This window comes from Stenella coeruleoalba (genome assembly GCF_951394435.1).
Source record: "Stenella coeruleoalba genome assembly, chromosome: 8".
Lineage (NCBI taxonomy): Eukaryota > Metazoa > Chordata > Mammalia > Artiodactyla > Delphinidae > Stenella > Stenella coeruleoalba.
The window spans coordinates 62,976,518-63,000,560 of NC_137154.1; the positions used below are offsets into that span (position 1 = coordinate 62,976,518).

The 24,043-nt window shown below is 37.1% G+C and overlaps 1 protein-coding gene across 8 annotated transcripts in view; it reads left to right on the forward strand.

Annotated features, from left to right (window-relative positions):
• Positions 1-12,216: 12,216 nt before the first annotated feature.
• Positions 12,217-24,043, forward strand: part of HIKESHI (heat shock protein nuclear import factor hikeshi) — a 46,734-nt gene continuing 34,907 nt past the window's right edge. For 5 of the 8 annotated variants that reach the window (XR_013829593.1, XR_013829594.1, XR_013829596.1 and 2 more), the window contains exons 1-2: positions 12,217-12,441; positions 14,615-14,852. Coding sequence is in view for 1 of the 8 variants with exons in the window: in XM_079930722.1 (XP_079786848.1) it covers positions 12,412-12,441; positions 14,615-14,852 (268 nt within the window). In the remaining 7 variants the exon portion in view is untranslated. Of the gene's footprint in view, positions 12,442-12,793; positions 12,846-14,223; positions 14,323-14,614; positions 14,853-23,464; positions 23,601-24,043 lie in introns of all 8 variants that reach the window. The other 3 variants (XR_013829599.1, XR_013829595.1, XR_013829598.1) reach the window with 3 other exon arrangements.

Consider the following 24,043-nt stretch of genomic DNA (forward strand, 5'->3'; position numbering starts at 1 on the left):
GAGGTAGGACATTGGCTCCAGGGCTGGTTGGTTTAACAGCATAAGACATTAATAAAGACTCAAGTTATTTTCATCTCTTTGCTCTTCCTGAGTGTGCTTTTTTTCTTAGGTTGTTCTCAGGTTGTTTCAAGATGATTGCTACAACTCTAGGTGTCACTTTCAGATATATCAATGTAGAGGGAGAAAGTGACCATCTTTTCGTGTGACTTTCTTAAGACCAAGAAACTTTTCTCAGAAGCCCCCAGCAGACTTCCTCCCAAGTGCCACTGACCAGAATTGGGTTATGGGACTGATCCTAAACCAATCACTACCAAGGGAATGGAAATTTGTTGATTAGATTAAGCAGGGTCTTCTTCTGGGGCTCCTGAGTCTCATGGAGGAGGGGTGCCTTCCTGAACAAAATTGGGGTTAACAAGAAGGGGGGAAATGGATATTAAATAGATAACTACCGGTATTTGTTACAGGGAAGGAAAATTAATAAAATGTAATCACAGACAGTGAAAGAACTACACAGAAGTTAGCTTTTGCTGCATAACAAAACATCTCAAATTTATTTATCTCATGATTCTATTTGGGCTGAGCTCAGCTGAGTGGTTCTTCTGGTCTTGACTGGGTTCATTCATGTGTCTGGTAGTCAGGTAGCTCCGCTCCGGGGGTTTGACTGGTTGTTGGCTGAGGCAATGGGGCCAGGTGTCTCTCATTATCCAGCAAGCTATCCTTGGCTTGTTCCTGTGGTAGACTGGCAAAGTTCCAAGGACTAGAGAAGCCACTTGCAAATATTTTTGAGCCCTGGGCATGGAAATGGCACAACATCACTTCTGTTGCATTCTTTTGGTCAAATCAAGTAAGAAGGCCACGAGGGTAAAGAAACAGAGTCCATCTGGAAAGTCACACTGCAAGGTCATGGACACAGGGAGAGGAAGGATTTGTGTTATTTCTGCAATCTACCACAGATGATAAGATGAGTAACGGGAGAAAGCCATTCAGATCTCCCTTCAAGACAGAACTATCATTTCGAAAGTTTCAAATCACCAATATGTCTTTTTCTGAGCTGAAATTCTTGTACCGTATGATTGTTATTGATTTTCTGACAGCATTGGTTAGAAGAGGATTTTAGCTATCTACACTTCCTCTTCCTTTTCTCCCATCTTCCTCTTTTTAAATTTATTTTATTGAAGTATAGTTGATTTACAATGTTGTGTTAATTTCTGCTGTACAGCAAAGTGATTAAGTTATACATACATGCATACATATATATGTATATTCTTTTTCATACTCTTTTCCATTGTTCTTCCATCTTCTTAATGTAGTTAAATAATTTCTAGTTAACCCACATTTGGAGTTTTTATTAAGATAGTGTTGGGAGGCTAAATAATGCCCTTCCCAAATAGTCAGGACCTGTGAATGTTACTTCACATGGCAAAAGAGATTTTACCAATATGATTAAGCTAAGGATCTTGAGATATGGAGATTATTTTTAATTATTTCGTTAGACTTTAAATGCAATTACAAATATCCTTATAAAAGGGAAGGAGAGTGATATCTGACAGAGAAGGCAAGGAGAGGACTGAAGCAAGATGCTACACTGCTGACTTTGGAGATGGAATAAGCCAAGAACTCAGCTCTAGAATCTGGAAGAGGCAAGAAAACAGATTCTCCCCTAGAGCATCTGGAAGAAGTGCAGCCCTCATGGCAACTTGTTTGCAGCCAGGTGAAACTGATTTCAGACTTCTGAATGTGTGCTGTTTTAAGCCACGAAATCTGTGGCATTTTGTTACAGCAGCCATACGGAACAAATACATTCATGTAAATATTGTTCTGTGCTAAGTCATTTTATTGGCACTGGCCTAAATAATGGCCCCTTTTTCGGCTTTAGTTTGAATATCTGACTTAGGCTAAGTCTTCATCCATCCAGCAGCTCCATGAAACACCTCTCTGTATAACTTTGCATGTTGTCATACATGTCAAATAATCTATTCTTTTTTTTTGAGGATTCCTGAATTGGGTGCTCTTTGCATTATTTCCTGGGACTTCTTTTTGCCATTACCTTTGAAATTCTATCACTCTCCTTAGTGGAATCTCTTGTGTTCTGAATCTTGTCTCATGTCGCCTCTTTATTGGTTTATTCCCTTGTTTGGAAGGAGCACATCCAGTAACTTACTGAGAAAGGACATATGGAAGGTAATTTTTTTTTCTTAGACTTTGCAGGTCTGAAAATATCTTTGGTTTGCCCTTTACTTGATTGTAATTTTGGCTGGATATTGAATTCGATATAGGAAATAATTTACACTCAGAATTTTGAAGGCACCTTTCCTTTGTCTTTCAGTGTTCAGTGTTGCTACACAGAGGTCAATTCACTTTGGCCTGCAATCATTGTACATAATTTTTTCTTTTAGCTTCATGGAATCTCTATTAGGTTCCATATTCTGAAATTGCATGAGGATGAGCCTTGGTGTGGGTTTTTTATTCATATTGCTGGGTAGTCCGTGAGCCTCTTCTTTCTGGAGACTCATGTTCTACAGTTCTGGGATTTTTTTTTTTTTAAAGAAAATAGTATTTATTTGACAATTTATTGTCCAGTGTTTTCTTTATTCTCTCAGGAATTCCCACTAGGTCAAATATTGAACCTCTTGTATTGATCTTCTAATTTTATCTTTTTTCTCTTCATTTCCCTCTCTTTCTTTCCCTCACTTCTCTGGGAGAGTTCCTTGACCTTTTCTTACAACACTTCTAAACTCTAAAAACTGTCTTTTCAGCCCTCATATTTTCAAGTTCCATGGGTTCTTTCTTGTTCTCTGATTTTCCTTTTATAGCATTCAATTTTTGTTTCAATGACACACTCTATTTCTCTCTCTGGATAATACCTACAGCGTTTTATTTTTTTTGCTCCTTGTACTGTTTTGTTTCTGCTGAATTCATTCCCCTGCCCCTGCTGCCCCGACTATTTATTTGCCTTGGTCTTTCTCCTTCATGATAGTGACTTTCCTCAAATGTGTGTTGATCCTTAGTAGCATGTTCCATTTACAAGCAAAAAATGTGGGGAATTCCATGATGGTCCAGTGGTTAGGACTCTGCAGGGGACGTGGGTTCAATCCCTGGGCGGGGATCTAAGATCCCATAAGCTGCACAGCACGGCCAAAAAAAAAAAGCAAAAAACTGTGAGGAGGCTGTTACTTGTGAATAGCATGTTTCACTATTATTAGGCAGCCTGTCAGTTTTGTCACTGGAGATTTCAAGATATCTGTAGCTCTGGGGTGTTCACTTTTTCCTGAGAAGGATGCTTCAGTCTCCTACCTGGCAAATATGAGCCTTGATGTTATTGTTGTGGAGGAGGCGGAAGACTTTCATGTAATCCCCCTGTTCCCACTCCAGCACTACCCACTTGCTCATAGGTACTTTTGCATGAGTTTTTTTTTTTTTTGATACTATTGTAAATGGTACTGATTTTAATTAATTAATTAATTAATTTCTTTTAAAGTGAAAGAAGGTTTATTCAGGGAGATACATACTCCACAGACAGTGTGGGCCATCTCAGAAGGTGAGAGGCCAAATGGTACTGATTTTAAAAATAGTTTTCTTGAAATATAATTCACATACCATACAATTCATTCAAGATGTATAATTCAGTGGTTTTTAGTATATTCACAGATATGTGCAAACATCACTAGTGTCAATTTCAGATCATTTTCATCACCTCAAAAAGTCTAGGGGAGGGGGAATAGGGCAATTGTTCAACAGGCATAGAGTTTCAGTTTTACAAGATGAGAAAATCCTAGAGATCTGCTGCACAACAAGGTGATATAGTTAATACTACTGTACTGTACACTTAAAAAATAGTTAAGATGGTTAAAAAAAAACCATACTCTTTAGCTATCTATCACCCCCATCTCCACATCCTCACCTACCCCAGCCCTAAGCAATCACTAATCTACTTTCCGTCTCTATAGATTTCTCTATTCTAAATATTTCATATGGGTGGAATCATATATAATAACATATGAATAATTTTCCATTGTACGATATACCACATTTTGTTTATCCATTCATCCATTGATGGACATTTGTCTCCACCTTTCGGTATTATGAATAATGTTGCTATAATCATTCATATACAAGTTTTTGTGTGAACATCTGTTTTCATTTCTCTTGAGTATATACCTAGGAGTAGAATCACAGGGTCATATGGTGGCTTTATGTTTATTTTATTTATTTTTTTATAATCTTTATTGGAGTATAATTGCTTCACAATGCTGTGTTAGTTTCTGTTGTTCTGGATACAAGTCCCTTATCAGATCTATGGTTTGCAAATATTTTCTCCCATTCTGTGGTTGTCTCTTCGCTTTTTTGACGGTTTCCTTGGAGGCACTAGAGTTTTTAATTTTTATGAAGTTCAGATGATCTATTTTTTTCTCTTTTTTGCTTATGTTTTTGGTGTCATATCTAAGAATCCTTTGCCAAATCCAAAGTCATGAAGATTTATCCCTATGTTTTCTTCAAAGAGTTTTATAGTTTTAGTTTTTACATTTAGACCTTTGATCAATTTTGAGTTAATTTTTATATATGGCATGAGGCTTTTCTTTTGCATGTGGCTATCCAGTTGTCTCGGAATCTTTGTTGAAAAGACTCTTCTTTCCCCCATTGAATGGTCTTGGCACCCGTGTTGAAAATTCAGCGGACCGTAGATGATATAATTTATTTCTGGACTCTCAATTCTATTCCATTGATTTACATATTTATTTCTGTCTCAATACTACACTGTCTTCATTATCATTGCTTTGCAATAACTTTTGAAATTGAGAAGTGTTAATCATCTTAGTTTGTTCTTTTCTTTTTTTCCCCAAGATTGTTTTGGCTATTCTGGGTCTCCCTTCTTATACATTTTAGAATCAAGTTGTCAATTTCTACAAAAAGTCAGCTGAGATTCTGATAGTGCATTGAATTGATAGACCAATTTAGGGAATACTGCCATCTTAACAATGTTAAGTCTGCAGACCCATGAACATGGGATGTTTTTCCATTTACTCAGATCCTTAATTTCTTATTTTTTATAGTTTCCAGAGTATGAGTTTTATGATTTCCTTCTTAAATTTATTCCTAAGTGTTTATTTTTTGGTGCTATTATTAATGGAATTGTCTTCATATTTTTATTTTTGGATTGTTCATTCTAAGTGTTTAGAAATACAACTGAATTTTGTATATTGATCTGGTATCTTACAACCTTGCTGAATTGTTTATTACTTCTAATAGTTTTTAGTGGATTCCCTAGGATTTTCTCTATGCAAGCTCATGTCACAAATAGAGATAGTTTTATTTCTTAATTTCCAATCTGGATGCCTTTTCTTTTTCTTGCCTCATTGCTTTGGCTGGAACCTCCAGTACAATGTTGAATAGAAGTGCCTGGAGAAGACATCTTTGTTTTGTTACTGATCTTAGGAGGAAAGCATACAACTTTCACCATTAAGTATGATGTTAGCTGTGGGATTTTTATAGATGCTCTTTATCAGGTTGAGGAAGTTCCCTTCTATTCTTGGTTAATTGAATTTTTTTTTTTAATCATGAAAGGGTTTTGTATTATTACATGAGTTTTTAAAAAGTGACCCTCATCCCTTATGGATGACTTAATAAGAGATATCCCTCTCTGCATGGATGCTATAGAAAAAGGCACCCCCATCCTCCAAGTGGATGTTTTAGAAAAGCCACCCCCACTTTGGGTGGCACAGTACTACGTTAGTGTGTTTGAGTAGGTGAGCAAAATGCTCCTCTCTCACCTGGGCACTCTTATTCAGGACCTAATCTGTACATGGTGGCCTTGCTCCACGACCATTTTTTTTTCAGTATCTGGTTTCCTAGTGCCTGGGGCCTCTCTGATTCACTTTTCTTCCAGAGATTTCATACCAATGGCTGAGGTGTTGATGAGAGTCAGACACAAAATCTTACATCAGTTTTAAGCAATCTACATGTTTCAGTCTACTGCCTTACCCCTGCCTTCTGTGGCTCCTGGTGTCTCCAATTCCTGAACTTCTCTGGTACTTATTATCTTTCTCTATAGGTACTTGAGTTTGACCTTCTTCTGCTCTGCTAAGTCACTTGTCTTTCTTCTATCCACTTTCCATTGATATCTTTGTGATTTGGAGTTATAGATATCACTTAGGTCAAAGAAGATAGAGTTTGTGCTCTTATTTCTTTCTGCTTTTTCTTAATTGTATTTTTAAATTTTTTAAAATTTAATTTTATACAGCAGGTTCTTGTTAGTTATCATTTTATACACATCAGTGTATACATGTCAACCCCAATTGCCCAATTCATCACACCCCCACTCCCCCCCCCCACAGCTTTCCCCCCTTGGTGTCCATATGTTTGTCCTCTACATCTGTGTCTCAATGTCCGCCCTGCAAACCGGTTCATCTGTACCATTTTTCTAGGTTCCACATATATGCGTTAATATATGATATTTGTTTTTCTCTTTCTGACTTACTTCACTCTGCATGACAGTCTCTAGATCCATCCACGTCTCAACAAATGACCCAATTTCGTTCCTTTTTATGGCTGAATAATATTCCACTGTATATATGTACCACATCTTCCTTATCCATTCGTCTGTCGATGGGCATTTAGGTTGCTTCCATGACCTGGCTATGGTAAATAGTGCTGCAATGAACATTGGGGTGCATGTGTCTTTTTGAATTATGGTTTTCTCTGGGTATATGCCCAGTAGTGGGATTGCTGGATCATATGGTAATTCTATTTTTAGTTTTTTAAGGAACCTCCACACTGTTCTCCATAGTGACTGTATCAATTTAAATTCCCACCAACAGTGCAAGAGGGTTCCCTTTTCTTCACACCCTCTCCAGCATTTGTTGTTTTTCTGATGATGCCCATTCTAACTGGTGTGACGTGATACCTCATTGTAGTTTTGATTTGCATTTCTCTAATAATTAGTGATGCTGAGCAGTCTTTTATGTACTTCTTGGCCATCTGTATGTCTTTTTTTTTTTTTTTTTTTTTTGTGGTACGTGGGCTTCTCACTGTTGTGGCCTCTCCCATTGTGGAGCACAGGCTCCAGATGTGCAGGCTCAGCGGCCATGGCTCACAGGCCCAGCCACTCCACGGCATGTGGAATCTTCCCGGACAGGGGCACGAACCCGTGTCCCCTGCATGAGCAGGCGGACTCTCAACCACTGCGCCACTGAAGCCCCTGTATGTCTTCTTTGGAGAAATGTCTATTTAGGTCTTCTGCCCATTTTTGGATTGGGTTGTTTGTTTTTTTAATATTGAGCTGCATGAGCTGTTTTTATATTTTGGAGATTAATTCTTTGTTTGTTGATTTGTTTGCAAATATCCTCTTCCATTCTGAGGGCTGTCTTCTCATCTTGTTTATGGTTTCCTTTGCTGTGCAAAAGCTTTTAAGTTTCATTAGGTCCCATTTGTTTATTTTTGTTTTTATTTCCATTACTCTAGGAGGTGGATCAAAAAAGATCTTGCTGTGATTTATGTCAAAGAATGTTCTTCCTATGTTTTCCTCTAAAAGTTTTGTAGTGTCTGGTCTTACATTTAGGTCCCTAATCCATTTTGAGTTTATTTTTGTGTATGGTGTTAGGGAGTGTTCTAATTTCATTCTTTTACATGTAGCTGTCCATTTTTCCCAGCACCACTTATTGAAGAGACTGTCTTTTCTCCATTGTATATCCTTGCCTCCTTTGTCATAGATTACTTGACCATAGGTGTGTGGGTTTATCTCTGGGCTTTCTATCTTGTTCCATTGACCTATGTTTCTGTTTTTGTGCCAGTACCTTATTGTCTTGATTACTGTGGCTTTGTAGTATAGTCTGAAGTCAGGGAATCTGATTCCTCCAGCTCCGTTTTTCTCCCTCAAGACTGCTTTGGCTATTTGGGGTCTTTTGTGTCTCCATACAAATTGTAAGATTTTTTTGTTCTAGTTCTGTAAAAAATGCCATTGGTAATTTGACAGGGATTGCATTGAATTGGTAGATTGCTTTGGGTAGTATAGTCATTTTCACAATATTGATTCTTCCAATCCAAGAACATGGTATATCTCTCCATCTGTTGGTATCATCTTTAACTTCTTTCATCAGTGTCTTATAGTTTTCTGCATACAGGTCTTTTGTCTCCCTAGGTAGATTTATTCCTAGGTATTTTATTCTTTTTGTTGCAATGGTAAATGGGAGTGTTTCCTTAATTTCTCTTTCAGATTTTTCATCATTAGTGTATAGGAATGCAAGAGATTCCTGTGCATTAATTTTGTATCCTGCAACTTTACCAAATTCATTGATTAGCTCTAGTACTTTTCTGGTGGCATCTTTAGGATTCTCTATATATAGTATCATGTCATCTGCAAACAGTGCCAGTTTTACTTCTTCTTTTCCAATTTGTATTCCTTTTATTTCTTTTTCTTCTCTGATTTCCATGGCTAGGACTTCCAAAACTATGTTGAATAGTAGTGGTGAGACTGGACATCCTTGTCTTGTTCCTGATCTTAGAGGAAATGCTTTCAGTTTTTCACTATTGAGAATGATGTTTGCTGTGCGTTTGTCATACATGGCCTTTATTATGTTGAGGTAGGTTCCCTCTATGCCCACTTTCTGGAGAGTTTTTATCATAAATGGTGTTGAATTTTGTCAAAAGCTTTTTCTGCATCTATTGAGATGCTCATATGGTTTTTACTCTTCAATTTGTTAATATGGTGTATCACATTGATTGATTTGCGTATATTGAAGAATCCTTGCATCCCTGGGATAAATCCCACTTGATCATAGGGTATGATCCTTTTAATGTGTTGTTGGATTCTGTTTGCTAGTATTTTGTTGAGGATTTTTGCATGTGTATTCATGAGTGATATTGGTCTGTAATTTTCTTTTTTTATAGTATCTTTGTCTGGTTTTGGTATCTTTTTAATTGTATTTGTCTCACCTTTTAAAAAATTATTTATTTGTTTATTTATTTATTTATTTATTGGCTGTGTTGGGTCTTTGTTGCTGTACTTGGGCTTTTCTCTAGTTTCGGAGAGTGGGGGCTACTCTTTGTTGCAGTGCACAGGCTTCTCATTGCAGTGGCTTCTCTTGTTGCTGAACATGGGCTCTGGGTGAGCGGGCTTCAGTAGTTGTGGCGCGCAGGCTCTAGACTGCAGGCTCAGTCGTTGTGGCTCACGGGCTTAGTTACTCTGAGGCATGTGGGATCTTCCTGGACCAGGGATAGGAACTGTGTCCCCTGCATTGGCAGGGGGATTCTTAACCACTGCACCACCAGGGATGTCCCTGTGTTTTTATTTCTTGTTCTCCTTGTTTTGGAGAGGAAACTTTCCTTAGGTGAAGAGAAAAAATATTTTTGCTCTTGAAATCAGAATTCAATGCCCTCATTCTAGAAGTGTGAAAACCTAATGCCTATAAGGATAAAATAAATTACTTCATCCCTAGGCTAGTTAATGGAAGAGTCAAAACCAGTATTCAGTTCGTGATTCCCTGGCCAAAACTGAACTATGATTTGTTCTTTCTCCACAGAAGCAAATGTAGTCTGAGAGCTGGTAGGTACCTTTGAGGTCCTAGGTAAATTTTCCCAAGTTTTCCATGAATCTCCTTAACAATACAAGTGGATTTCAGCTTTGGTTAAAATATCAATGTGAATGGGAGAATTCACTATTCTATATCTACCTATTCTTATTTCAGAGAGCTCTGATTATGGGAGACATATTTTCCTCTGAAACGCTTTTCTTCACTTCCATACATTGTATCTATTTCTGCTCTCTTTAGTTACAAAGAACTTTTGTATTTAAAAATAATATAGTTTGGTGAATAGAAGTCTGGCTTTCATAGTCTGGAGAAAGGATACTAAACTCACTGCCTCCAATTCTTTGTCCAACCTGAAGAAAATATTTGAGCCAGTTGGGAGGATGTAAAAAATTTCCAGGTGAATATTACAGGCAGATAAAACAAGTTGCATAAGCACAGAAAGGTGGAAAAATACAAGTTGCTCAGAGAATACAAATACATAGAATACATAGTTACAGTATGTAAAGGAAAAATCCCTGTCTTCTTCCCATGTTTCTCCTTTACTCTCACACTACTACTGTACTCACAATACTTCTAAAACCAGATGTGTGTGGGTTTTCCCTACACTGAGCAATTCTGTGACACCAGCTTGGTGTCCTACAATTGAACTCAATCCTGACACTGTCAACCTGGAGACAGCACCTGGAGATAGCATCAGATCCCACAGGTTAAGGGCTCAGTCCCACAAGACTGCCCCTACTTCAGTTGCCAACTGCAAGTAGTTAAGTGCCCAGGTTACCTACAACTTCTGTCCAACACAGCTATAATTGGAGGTTCCCATGACCTCCCCCCCTTAGATTTGATTATTGGGTAGAACAACTCACAGAACTCAGGGAAACATGTTTACCAATTTATTAAAGGATATGATAAAGGATACAGATGAACCATCAGATGAACAGATACATAGGCAAGGTCTGGGAGTGCAGGAGCTTCTCTCCTGGTGGAGTTGGGGTGCATCACCCTTCTGGTACGTGGATGTGTTCATCAAGCTGGAAGCTCTCCAGACCTCATACTCTTGGGATTTTATGGATGCTTCCTCATGTAGTCGTGATCAATTAACTCCATCTCTAGCCCCTCTCCCCTCTCTACAGAATGTGGGGAGGGGCTGAAAATCCCAAGCTTCTAATCAGGCTTCATCTTTCTGGTGACCAGCCCCCATCTAGGAGCCACCCAGAAGCCCACCAGCGTCCCCTCATTAGAACAAAAGATGCTCTTAGTGCTCTTATCACTTGGGAATGTACAGGGGTTTCAGGAGCCCTGTGTCAGGTACATGAGGCAGAGACCAATATATTTATTTACTATGTCATAGTAAGGTGGGTATGAAGACATGAAAAGTTAGTCAGGAAAAGTAATAATGCTAAATGCTAACAGTTTATTAAGCTATATTCTGGCTACTACTTAGTACTTTACATGTAATAACCTTCATTACAACCTTATTATTATCCTGTTTTACAGAGGGGGAAAAGGAGGCATGGTAGTGTTAGGGTAACTGGCCTAATATTATACAGCTAATAAATGACGGAGATGGGCTCTGAATCCAGGCAGTTTGTCTGCCCCTCATGAAATGGTCTCATAATGAGTGGCCTTTTTATTTTGAAGATTCTGGGACTTCTTAGGTAGAAAGTTGGAGACATTGGTAGGAAGATCCTCTTCTATCTATTCATCTTTGGCTTTCTCAAAGGAGTATCTGAGACAAGATAGGTGGTCCAAGTTTATGGAGCCAGAGTGGAGACCAGAGGACTGTTCCAACATTCTGATCTTCCACATATAACCTGGGGTTAGGAGGACAGACTTGCTGGTGGCTGGTGGACTAAGCTCAGATATTTCAAGTTGGGCAGAGACCTTCAGGGAGGAGATATCTTACCTTCCTATCAAGAGGAAAGGGAACTGAAGCTGTGAAAGGGAGAATGAGTACTGTTGGCAGTCAGTACTTGATGCCAGTTCTTCTTTTCTGCAAATGCATAGAGGAAAAAAAGACATTTTACAATTAAACAGCCATTAGTTAAGTACTGCCAAGTTCTAAGTGGTTGTTTATAAATTCATCTGAGCCTCACAGCAACCCTAGGGGACAGGCACAATTATTATTCTTATTTTACAAATGGCGCAATTAAAGCACGAAGATATTATATAACTTGCTTAGTGTTGTTTGTTTTCGGCAAATAAATGGAGGTGTGAGGCTGGAAAGAACTACAATAAAGTTGTCATTAAGTACAAAACAGCTGATTAAAAAATCAGTACTTTTCAGCTACTGTGTAGCAGAAAGAACCCTGGATTTGAATCAGGATTTGGATTCAAGCCCCATCCGTGAGTGCTGTGTAAAGATTTGGGGCTGGGCAATTTTCTCGCCTACAAAATGCAGATAATAATACCTACCTCCTAGAGTTTTTGTAAGGATCTAGCGAAATGACTGTAAAAGCGCACTGTAATCTCTAAAATGTCAGACAAACGTGAGAAACTTTTCCTCCCGGCTCTGGATTCGTAAATTTGGGATACGGACTACCAATCCCAACAGGCAAATCCTCCGCGTTCCCTTCCCGGAAACCGGCGCAGGCCCTTCTGGGACTTGTAGTTTTATACGGGATCTGGCCCGCCTTTCCCGTTTAGTAAGGGAGGTGCGGTGTGAGCCCCGGAAGTACTCGTCGCCCGAGAGGCGTTGTGGTTAGGAAGGCGAGGTTAGAGGTCGCGGGTGCAGAAAGCGTTCCTGCCGCTGGCCTATTCGCTATGTAGCGGAGGGGTAGGCACCCTCCGCCACGTTCTGGAAGGTTCTTGGGCTCGACTAGGGCAGTAGACCCAGGATTTCTAGTCCCCGGCTTCGGGTCCTTGCCGGCTGAGCGGAGCCGCCGCCGCCATGTTTGGCTGCTTGGTGGCGGGGAGGCTGGTGAGGATGGGGCCGGGTGGTCTCAGGGAGGGGGCAGGACGCCGAGGGCGAGGCCCCGGGAAGGGGAGGGTGCGTCGGTGCGCGGGATGCGGGGAAGCCCCCTCACGTCTAGTTGACTGCTGAGAGTGTGAGGGTGGGCAGTGGGACGCTGGGATGTTCGCTCTCCTTTCCCCACAGCTCTTTTCAGAGTTGCAGTCACACCATTAGCTGCCGTTTATCGAGTGTGCGTTATCCTAGGCAATGCACGCCTTTTGTCTGTTCCTAGTCATCTCAGCCATCTATGTAGCGCTTATTTGGCACTGCAAACTTAACCGTAACTCGTGAGATGGTGGTTCTCATTCTCATTTTGCAGTTGAGGAACTAAAGCTCATTTGGCAGTATAAATACTCTCCAGAGCTCATAAAGTGAGTTCGAGGTAAATGTGGTGTTTGAATCTAGTCTGTAGCGTCCTGTTTGTCGAAGATGAAGGTACTCGGGCAAAGTATAACTGCTGGGTCCTTTTGGAAGGGCCGTAATAAAAATATGCTTAACGTAATTGGAAATGGGCTGATAGAAACGCCTGAAACTTAAAGCGTGAGCGATATCTGTGATGACCCCAGAAGGAGCGTGAGCAGTGAATTTCCTTATTGGTAAAAAGAGATAACCTTCCTTGATGAATTGTTAGGTAAATGAGTTAAGTACCTGGGATTGTTCCGGAAGAATCTGGAGGGTGAATCTTGCTTGCCTCCGTAGAAGCCACTCAGAAATCCATTTCAGACCTGATTCCTTTCACCTAGAATTCTTTCTCTTTATTTTTTTCTCCCTGCTTTATTAAATGTTGCAGCCCCTTTGTTGAATTTTTTCATCAATTTTTGATAATGTAGTGTGTACACAGTTCTAAGGAACCACAGAGATAAATTGGAGATGGCTATCCTCAGAAGATTCATTGTCTGTCCCTTGAATGACTGGGAGGCCCCTTTTGGTGATGGTGGTGATTGATAATACTGGTGGGATAACTTTGTATTGCTTCTGCTCCGGATAGGAAGAATGAAAGGACCAGCCTGGGATTGAGTGTGGGACGAATTTCGTTAACGAATAACATTTAAAATGTGTGTGTTTTTCTAAAGAATAGAAAGGCCCTATGGAATCCGTGTTGTCTACTAATTTGGAAGGAATTTAGTTATAGCAGTGCCTGTGTCTGTTTACCTAACACCTAACCTACATAATGGATATACAGTAGGGGTTCCTTCATGACAAGATTTTCTTTGACGGTGTTTGATTTTTTAATTCTGGAGTATTTGAACATGTTAATCAAAATGAAGGGCAAATAGACCTAGCGATGCCTCAACGTTTAACTACATTATTCTTTGACTAGAAAAATTCACCAAATCTAAAGTTATGGACTCAGTAAAAGATGTACCCTTTTTCCTGAGGTCGAGGATTAGAGTGTCATAATACAGATTAACAGAATGTCTGGTGCCTTTGATAGAGTTGACATTTAAGAAATATTTATTTTACCTGATGATTATTTCAAGACTTGTAGATACCATGATTTTATGTGCCTTTTAAGATTATGCATGCCAAAAACTGGTAAAATTGAATTTAATACTGATAGGCATTTTGGTTTATATTTATGTTCTTTCTTCCTTTGTTTTATTCTCTGTATTTAAACTGGAGGGTTTAATAATTTGGGGGTTACAAATAGTTTTCAGTGAGTAGGCAAAATGACAAATAATGAATCTGCAAATAATGAGGATTGACTGTAATAACTTCTGAATTGCTTACCCATTTTAATTACCCGAGGTTCTTTACCTTCAAACTAGAAGATAAAGCTTTGGTGGCATGGTGTTTTGAACAACCTTTCATTTTTATAACATTCTGAAGCTGTAGTGATTTATTTATGTAAGTAAAATCCTTTCAGGGCACCTCTGAAATAATTTAGTTATGTTTTTGAAAGATTACATTCATTAAGTCATTTTAAGGCTAAATGTATATTTTTAGATTTTTCTATTAAAATAAGCACTCTTTTTGGTGTATTTGGTAATTCCATAATTGGAGTATCAGATTGATCCAATGTTATACTTGATATAATGACTATAATTGACTATATTTGGTAACAGAGCTTACAGCAATACTAAAAGGGCTATAGAAACTTATCAAACTATTTCACTAAGGCGAGTTTCTTATATTCTAGGTGCAAACAGCTGCACAGCAAGTGGCAGAGGATAAGTTTGTTTTTGACTTGCCTGATTATGAAAATATCAACCATGTTGTGGTTTTTATGCTGGGAACAGTCCCATTTCCTGAGGGAATGGGAGGATCTGTCTACTTTTCCTATCCTGATTCAAATGGAATGCCAGTTTGGCAACTCCTAGGATTTGTCACAAATGGGAAACCAAGTGCCATCTTCAAAATTTCAGGTCTTAAATCTGGTAAGAATAATATATTAAAACAGTTTCATAATTAAACTTTTTTCTTAAATAGCATAACACAGAATGTGGCTTTTTTTACTTTTCATTATATTTTTCTGATTGCTGAAGTAATATGTAACATTATTTAAAAAAAAAAAAAATCAGGGACTTCCCTGGCAGTCCAGTAGTTAAGACTCCATGCTTCCACTGCAGAGGGCACAGGTTCCATCCCTGGTCAGGGAACTAAGATCCTGCATGCTGTGAGCATGGCACGGCCGGAAAAAAAACAATCAGATGGTACTGACACATTTGAAAAATGGTAAGTGAAGAGACCTTACACTTACACTCCCATCCATCCTCTGCCTCTGGAGAGAACCACTCACTGTGGTTTTCTTTGTATGCTATATACCTTTGTAAAGGGATTTTTCTGAATTAGTGGGTGTTTTAATAAAAATGAGAGGAATCTTCTCATAATTTGTAATATGCACATCAGTGTTTAAATAAACAGATAAACCAAGGAGACTTGTATAGGAAATACAGTGAGAGTCCTTTTTTTCTACGAAGATCTTTTGAGCTCTTAGATTTGATTACCCCTTCAGTGTTCTTCTGTTGGTTGTATTGACATTGCAGGTGTTAGATCTTACAGGGACAATCCTTGCTTTGATGCTTGAAGTATTTTGTTTAGAAATTGAGAATGATACTAGGTAGCATTTACTCCCATTGAATATCTGGTTCCTTTGAAAGCCTAGATAAAAACAGACATGAAAAGTCTTAGATTATAAATATGTGTTCTCCTGGAAATAGTCTGTAAAGTCCAAGGCAAAGTTATATTTAGGTAACATGTTTATATATTTAACAAACATTTTGGTATCTACTATAATGATTAAGTTCTTGCCTGAGATCACTCATATTCTTACAAAGGAAGATAGTTCTATGGACCAGTATTTAGAAGGGTGAAAAGTAATTGCGGATGTTTGTACAAAGTGCTGAGAGAGAATAGGTAAGGGACAATTAACTCTTAAGTACGTTGGGGAAAATTTCTGGGAGATGATATTGGACCTTTTGAGAAGGTAAGTAGGAGTTTGTCAGGCCTGTGAGAGGCCTATTGGGCATCCTTTTCTAGGTAGAGGTAATATGGGTATAATGATGAAAGTTTGAAATCGTGATATGCTCAGAACGGCACAAGGTATGCTGTATAGGATAGGCAGGCACGGATCATGAAAAGCTGAAAAGCTTATGTATCACACTGACTCATTTGAATTTAATAGGCTAACAATTTTTAACATGCTTAGATCACAGACCTATTTGATAGTGTCATAAAAAGTATGTGTAATATAGTATAAACATAATGTAAATACTAAAAAATTTGCATGTACTCTGAAGCCCATCCATGTGTCCCTCCCCATAAAGAACTGTCCCTGTATGTGTAGAGGAGCCAGTGAACAATTTCAAGTAAGGGAATGATATGATCAAATTTAATTTTTATCCTGAGGACTGTGAAGAATGAACTGGAGCAGTTCTGGCCAGATGATGAACTGTTAGCTGCTGTTATTTATGTAGTTGGAATTCTACAAGAAGAAATGGGAAAGAGTAATATTTAAAGCTAAAAATTGTTGAGATTGATGATAAATACTAATCTCTAGATTTAAGAACCAGGACAGATTCTTACAGTCCTTCTCAGTGGGGGTTCACTGAGATAATTATCCCTAATCCCTAAGGCAGTGGTTCTTAAAGCATGAGTCCCTGACCAGCAGCATCAGCATTAACTGGAAACTTGTTAGAAATGCAAATTTGTGGTAGGACCCCAGACCTACTGAATCAAAAAACTTGGATGGAATCCAAGTATTTAAATAGGTTCCCTAGGTGTTTTTGTTGCCTTCTGAAGTTTGAGAATCATTGTCCTAGGGCATCCACCGTATGTGGATACTTGTACATATAGCATGGTATTAGTTCTGAATAGTCTTTGGGAGAATTAAGAAAATAGTCATTATCAAATCACTTTTTCTCTTTTCTGTAGCTGCGCCTAAATAGAAAAAATAAGTAGAAGAAAAATGTGGACAACTCAATACACTTTAGTGAAGTTAAATATATAGAGAAAGTAATAAAGACACCAGAGAGAGAAAACAAGTCATTAATAACTGAACAGCAATGAGTCAGTTTAGCATATTTATCAACAGCATGAATAGAGATCAAAAGTCAATAGATGAGTATCTTCAAAGTGCCAAGGAAAAATAAAATAACACTCAAAGCTATCATTGTAAAGTGAAGGAGAAATAAATGTTTTCATGTGGAGATGTAGAGTTTACTACTAATAGACCATTACTGAAAGAACTACTGAAGGTAGTTGTACTTTAATAGGAAGGAACTGAATCCCTGAATGTAGAAGGGTATGCCAGACTCAAAGTTAGCAAAGAAATTGGTAAACAAATATACAAATCAGGACAACCTGATTACATAAAACAATACAATAAATAAATGCACAAGAATTAAATACTGTACTGGAAAACAGTGCATATGACAGGAGGGGTAGTGATCTGAGTAAGCTTTCTGAGGTCCTGTGGTTTAGAAAGAGTAATAAAATTGATTCTACTTTCAAGTAATCCTGTTAAAATTTTAAGGAAAACTTAAAAAAAAAGAAAGAAAAAGACGGAAAAATACATGGTATGTGAAAAACAAAGTGAGATGGTAGAAATAATTTCACATATATCAGTTATCAAAATAAATCTAAACCTACTAAACTTAACAGAGAAAGCATGGAGACTCCAGGATGGGATTTTTTTAATTTAAGGCAGCAAACTAATAATTATAGTGATGTTTATCAGTAACATGTCTAACACAAGGAACCTCCCAAAAAGCTGTCATAGGTGTGTTTTAGAAAAATGGGACTAAGGCAAAAGCATTATCAAGGATTAAGAGGTTCATTCCCTAGGAATGAAATAATTCACTAGGAAGACTTAAATATTTCTCGGAAAAAGTGAATGTCATGAATTTGTGTGTATATAAAACATAACTTCAAATATATAAAAAAATTGACTTTACAATGATAAGTGGACAACCTTACAATCAATATTTTTTTTTTTTGCAATACGCGGGCCTCTCACTGTTGTGGCCTCTCCCGTTGCGGAGCACAGGCTCCGGACGCGCAGGCTCAGCAGCCATGGCTCACGGGCCTAGCCGCTCCGCGGCATGTGGGATCTTCCCAGACCGGGGCACGAACCTGTGTCCCCTGCATCGGCAGGTGGACTCTCAACCACTGCGCCACCAGGGAAGCCCTCTATGTATTTTTGATACAAGTTATTTATAAGATATGTGATTTGACATGTTTTTCTAGTTTTTGGATTGTCTTTTCTCTTTATGGTGTCTTTTATAGAGCATATGTTTTTGTGTGTTTTTTTGTTTTGTTTTTCTGCAGACATCTTGTTTATTGATTTGTTCCCTTGCATCTTTTTAAAAATTATTTTATTGAAGTATAGTTGATTTACTTAGAGCATGTTTTTAATTTCAGTGAAGTTCAGTTTTTCAGTTTGTTCTTCTCTGGATTGTGCTTTTAGTGTTGTGTCTAAGAAATCTTTGCCTAACCCAAGGTTACAAAAGTGTTCTCCTAGATGGTTTTAGTTTTAGATTTTACATTTGTATCTGGGATCCAATTTGAATGAATTTTCGTATTTAGTGCGAGGTATGGATTGAAGTTCGAATTTTTTTTTTTTGGCAAGTGGATATCAAACTGTTCCAATACCATTTGTTGAAAAGAGAAAGTAATGTATAGATGTTTATATGAATATATATTGATTTAAAAATGAAAGAGAAATGGAAATAGATACTGTTATACAGTTTTTTAATCAAATTACTAGTTGGAAAGCATGCTAGAAAATTAAATGGATACTGGTAGATATTAATAGTCATAAGCGATATAGGCAGAGGAGCAACTAACTTGGGACAAGAGAGAGAGATTTTTGGTTTGGGTGTGAGGAACCTTTGGAACATGATAGCGATGCCTTAAACATAAAGTGGTGGGTTTTGTTTGTATAGCAATAGGCTAGTAGCCAGCCAACTATTAACCTTTGCATAGTGGGACAGTGCAGGCTTATTTTGTACCCAGACTCATAGGCATTGATTAAGATTAATATTGGCCACCATCTAGTATACCAGGACCCACTGGTTGTTTTTGGAGACATACTAATTAAATTGTCAATTTAATTGTCCTTACCTTACCTTCTCTTCTCTTTGCTCTAGCTTTGCCAACATTTTGAGTAGGGAAAGGGGTGCAACATCTCTTTTTCATTTATGATCATCACTATATTCCGTGAAGGAGATGCCTTGGAAATAGTGAAAAGTGCTTTCTTCTGTCATTTTTGCACTGCCTTCGGCTGTCTTTTCCCTTTTCTCTGTGACACCCAAAACGTTGGGGGCAGTGGGCATAACATTCTGAGATCATAAAAACCCAGACATTTCCTTATTGTGTTATCTCATCCAATCTGGAGAAAATTCAGCAATCAAAAATGAGTTAATACAGTTGCTCTAACCAAAACTTTAACAATAATAATTACTCAGTGACATATTTTCTGTGGAGTTAGCTAAAACAGTCCAAAATCCAGTCCCAGAGTAATACTTAATCCATTATGGGAAAATGGATTTATTTCCATTATGATAAAAGTAATTCTTTTATTCTCCTGCCTTTTAAAAAATAAATTATTTCTCATCATTTTCATTATAACATGGCTTTTGATAGCTTTTATCTATGAAAACAAAATGAAGTTTCAAGGCAGTATTTTTAATGAGCAAAGCACAATGCTTTATTAAAGGAAAAACAGCTTAAAATATTTAGAGACTTATTGATTATCAGCATTAAACAAATGATAAAATGCTGTTAAAATGTTTTGGGTGGTTCTTTCCTAGTGTGTTTGGAAAATGCGCTTTTCGGATGTTTAAAGTATTAGAATTCTTAATTTATACAGAGAAGATTAGACTTTTTATTCATATTAGGGAATTTTGTATTATTGAAATATAAGAATAGGTGGACTTGTAATGGATTTATATTTTTGAACCTTTGAGATGCCCTTTATAAGTTTTATTACATTGAGCAAACCTAGCTAACTAGCATATCAGGGTGGAAGAGAGACTTGCTGAAGTAACTTTAGGCAGTTGTGATTGAACTGAGAATTTATTAAGTAAGAAATCTAGAAGAATTTTACGGGAGTAGGGAGGGTAGACGGTTAGTTGAAGTGAAGCAAATTTCATGTTAAACTTTGGCAGTGTTTGGTTCTCTGCTGGTTGATGAACAGATTTCTTAATTTTGCACAGAAAGGTTTTGGTCAGAGAGAGAGAATTGCTCTCTTGAGAGAATTGCAGTTGGTAGGACATCTTAAAACAAGGTACTGTGAGTTTTATTTTGTTTGAGAGAAGATTCTTTGTAGCTCTTGGGTTCTGAAAAGGAGTTATACGATGAATATACTTTTCGGCTGATGATGGAACAATCTGGGGTGATGGTTGAGAATTAGGATGGGACTAAACTTGAAAATATAGAAGGGAGGGTTTGATGTTAAGAAACAAGAAGAAACTTCCCTTCTTCCTTCCTCCCTCCATGGGATCTAGAAATCCTAAAAAAAGGTAAATAAATAAAAGGCACAAGCTTAGATACAGTTTGGTGGTTAGAGACTTGGGGAAGTTTAAATGAGTCTCTTGCAATTTTTATCTTTAGATGCTGTGCTTGGTGTTTAGTGCGGAAGAGACATTTAATCAAAAACTTAGTAAAAATCATGAAATACTGGCAGTATTATATAAAGAGATTCTTTGCTTTACAGAAATTGTATGCAAACTCAAATTAGCACATAAAAGGGAATATTAACAAAACTAAAATTTGTATGGAACTTATATTTTAAAAAGTGGGTAATTATATGTCTTTTGCTATATCATGATTTTTAAGTTGTCTGTTTACATTGTGAATGCTTGGGAAATATACTAGAAATTACTGTAGACATTTCCATTAAACAAGTTACAGAAGAAAAAAATACTTGCTTATGTAAAGACTTTGTTGTATATCAACTTCATTCTTAGCACATACATTTCAAATTGATGACTGCTTTCACTTAGGGTCTCCGTATCTGTGTATGAATATTAAGATCACTCCAAGACAGTATTCAAAGGAAGCAGGTTACTGAGCTGAGATAATTGAAAGTGGCTCTATAGAAGATTAGACTGGAGCATGAACCTGAAGTATGAATAGGTTTGGATGGGATGGAAGTGGGAGGATGGGAATTGCATTTGGAAATCATCAGTCATGAAAGTAGTAGTATACACTGCACCTTCAAGTGACAGTGAGGAGGAGACTTTTAAAGGTAGCTTGATAGACTTCTATTTGGGACGTGTGGGGCGAGGGGTAAGGTTTAAAGGTAAAGTGGAGCTGTTGTGTGCTGGTTATGCTATGGGGGGTTTACTTTTTTTTCTGGTAGGCAAGTGTTTGAGCAAGAGAATGATACTTTAAAAAAATGATGTTTTAGTAAAATCATTGTCTAGGATGGGTTGGAGAATCTTGTTGAGATTAGAGCCAGAGCAGCCAATTAGGAAGATTTTATAATGTTTGAAGGATGAAGGAAAGGGTAACGTTGAATATCTGCTCATGCAATGCATTGTACTAGGCTTTCATGTGTATTATATATTTAATCTTTATTATTAGCTTCTGGTTTTCAAGAGACTGGATGTCAGAGAAATTAAATATTTTGCTAGCATTTGGTGTTGTCATACAATTGATTTTTGTATATTGACTTTGTATCCTGGAGGATGAAGGAAGAGGTAACACATTGAATATCTTGCTAAACTCCCTTATTAATAGTTCTAGTTGCATCCTAGAATTTTCTGTATAGATGATCGTAACATCTATGAAAAAGACTTTCATAGATTGGAAAGACTTTCTTTCCAATTTTTTGCCAAATTTTATGTCTTTTATTTCTTTTTATTGCCTTATTGCATTGCCCAGCCCTTTGAGCATCATGTTGAATAGAAGTAGTAAGGGTGCAGTGAGGCAAGAAAAAGAAAAGAAACATAACAGTTGTTCTCTCTTCCTCTGTTTTATGAGTGTCTAAGATTGAAAATGAATTGCCCCTTTCATCAATATGAAATACCATTTATTATGGTAATGCTTCTGTCTTGAAGTCTACTTTGTCTAAAATTTATGTAGCTTCTCCAGTGTTCTTTCTCTCCAGTGACATGCTGTATTTTTCCTGTATTTTTACTTTGAGATAAATCTATGTATCTCTTGTAAACAGTGTATAGTTAGGTGCTGCCTTTTTTTTTGACCTCTGTCTCTGCCTTTTAAATGAGGTGGTTAGACCATTAATATTCAATGTTACTGACATGGTTAGGTTTAAGTTTTTATATTGGGTTTTTTTTTCCGCCTTCTTTTGGATCGAGTATTTTTAAAATCCATATTTCTTCTATTGGGTTTTTACTTTTACCTTTGCATTTTTTTTAGTGGTTCCTCTATGGATTATTATATGAATCGTTAACTTTTTACACTGTACCATGAATTAATATTAACAAAATAAACATCTGTATTTGACAACTATGAACCTGGATTTGGTCATTTTTATTGCGTGTCATCTCCACTTTTCCTTGCTATGTCAGCCCACTTAGTGAAATTCTGAATATAAATGAAAACTTTAGGGCAAAAATCACATTTTAGTAATTTATTTTGAATTAAAAATATTTATCTCCCTTCTCATCACCTTCATACTGAAGTTAAACATTGCATCTCTTAGTAGCATGTGGGAGAATCAGATATGTGTAATAGGAAGCCAAAAGATCTCTTATAAATACTCTACATTTTTTCCCCAAAGTTCAGAATTTTCACATCCTTCAGAGTTGAATAGCAGAGGCAAAAGGATTATTTGCTCGCCTTTGCTTTGTCTTAATCTCATCCAGAGAAACATTTCATGGTTTGTACTGGGAATTTTCTCAGTGGACTGCATCTTTCATTTTCTTAATGAAGTCTTTTGGGAGATAGGCTGCTTTTTTGATGTATGTCCATTTTTGATGTATGTCCATCTCATTAACACAAAAGGTATCTGTAATTAGAATTAGAAACTCATTTTCCACATAATTTTAGGATTTCTTTCTAGTTCTATGATATTAAGTATTATCAGGTCTCACAGTACTTTTTGAATTTTTTTCACAGTAATTTCGGAAAGTTTTTCTTAAAATTTCTTACCTGAGTTCTGAAGTTGATATCTAGCCTTAATAGCATTATTAAACTGTAAGATGCACCAAAAAAACTCAGCATTCATATAGTAGGTCAGCTGAGTGCTGGTGTTCACTTACAACAACTTAAACATCTGTTGAAACCTGTTATATATGAATAATGAGATGCCAGGTAATGTTAACATGAGCACACTATCTTTTAAATTAAGGTTTAAATTTTTAATTCTGAACTCGGAAGGTGGAAGCAGTTTCTTTTACCAAAAATATGTAACTGAAAGAATTTATATTATTCATATTTATACATGTTTATATGCATATGTCTGTCAAAGGTAATTATTTGTAGAGTTCATATCCTATTTGAAGGGTTTGTTTAAGCCACATCCACATATTCTTTCATACACATACTTAAGTTCAACTTAAAACCTTCCTTTTCTCTGTAGGTTAACTATTTTAAAGTGTTTCAAGATACAATGAGGAAATGGCTCAATGCCTCAGTCAGGGAGAATTCCAGTGACATCTACAGTGGAGAATTATGTGGAGAATGGGCAACGGAAGAGGCCAAGATTGGAAGAGCAGGTGGGGGAGTAGGACATTAGGTCAGATATAATAAAAACACTTATGTGGAACTTAAATACTTTTTTGTGTGTCTTTAGCACTTTAGTATGTGACTGTACTTAATAGAAGAATAAGAAATAGTTGATTAAATTACCTGTGCTATAAAGAGGGATTATATATTTATATGAATAAAATAGAGTAATGAATGCGGTAGAATTTTGTAGAATACTCTTGTTATGAGAAAAGGCTGATACTTTGTGTTTTAGGCACCTGAACTATGCACCTTATATTGGGGTTTTACCTTTTTTTTGTTTTTATTTTTTTGGCCAGGGCCCTACTGTGAGGTAGTGTTAGTTTGGAATGAAATTCTAAAAGTATCACTTTTGATACTTAAAAAAATTTTTGCATTAGGGAATTAGAGCAGCTTTATTTTGAAATAATTTTAAAATTAGAGAAAAATTACA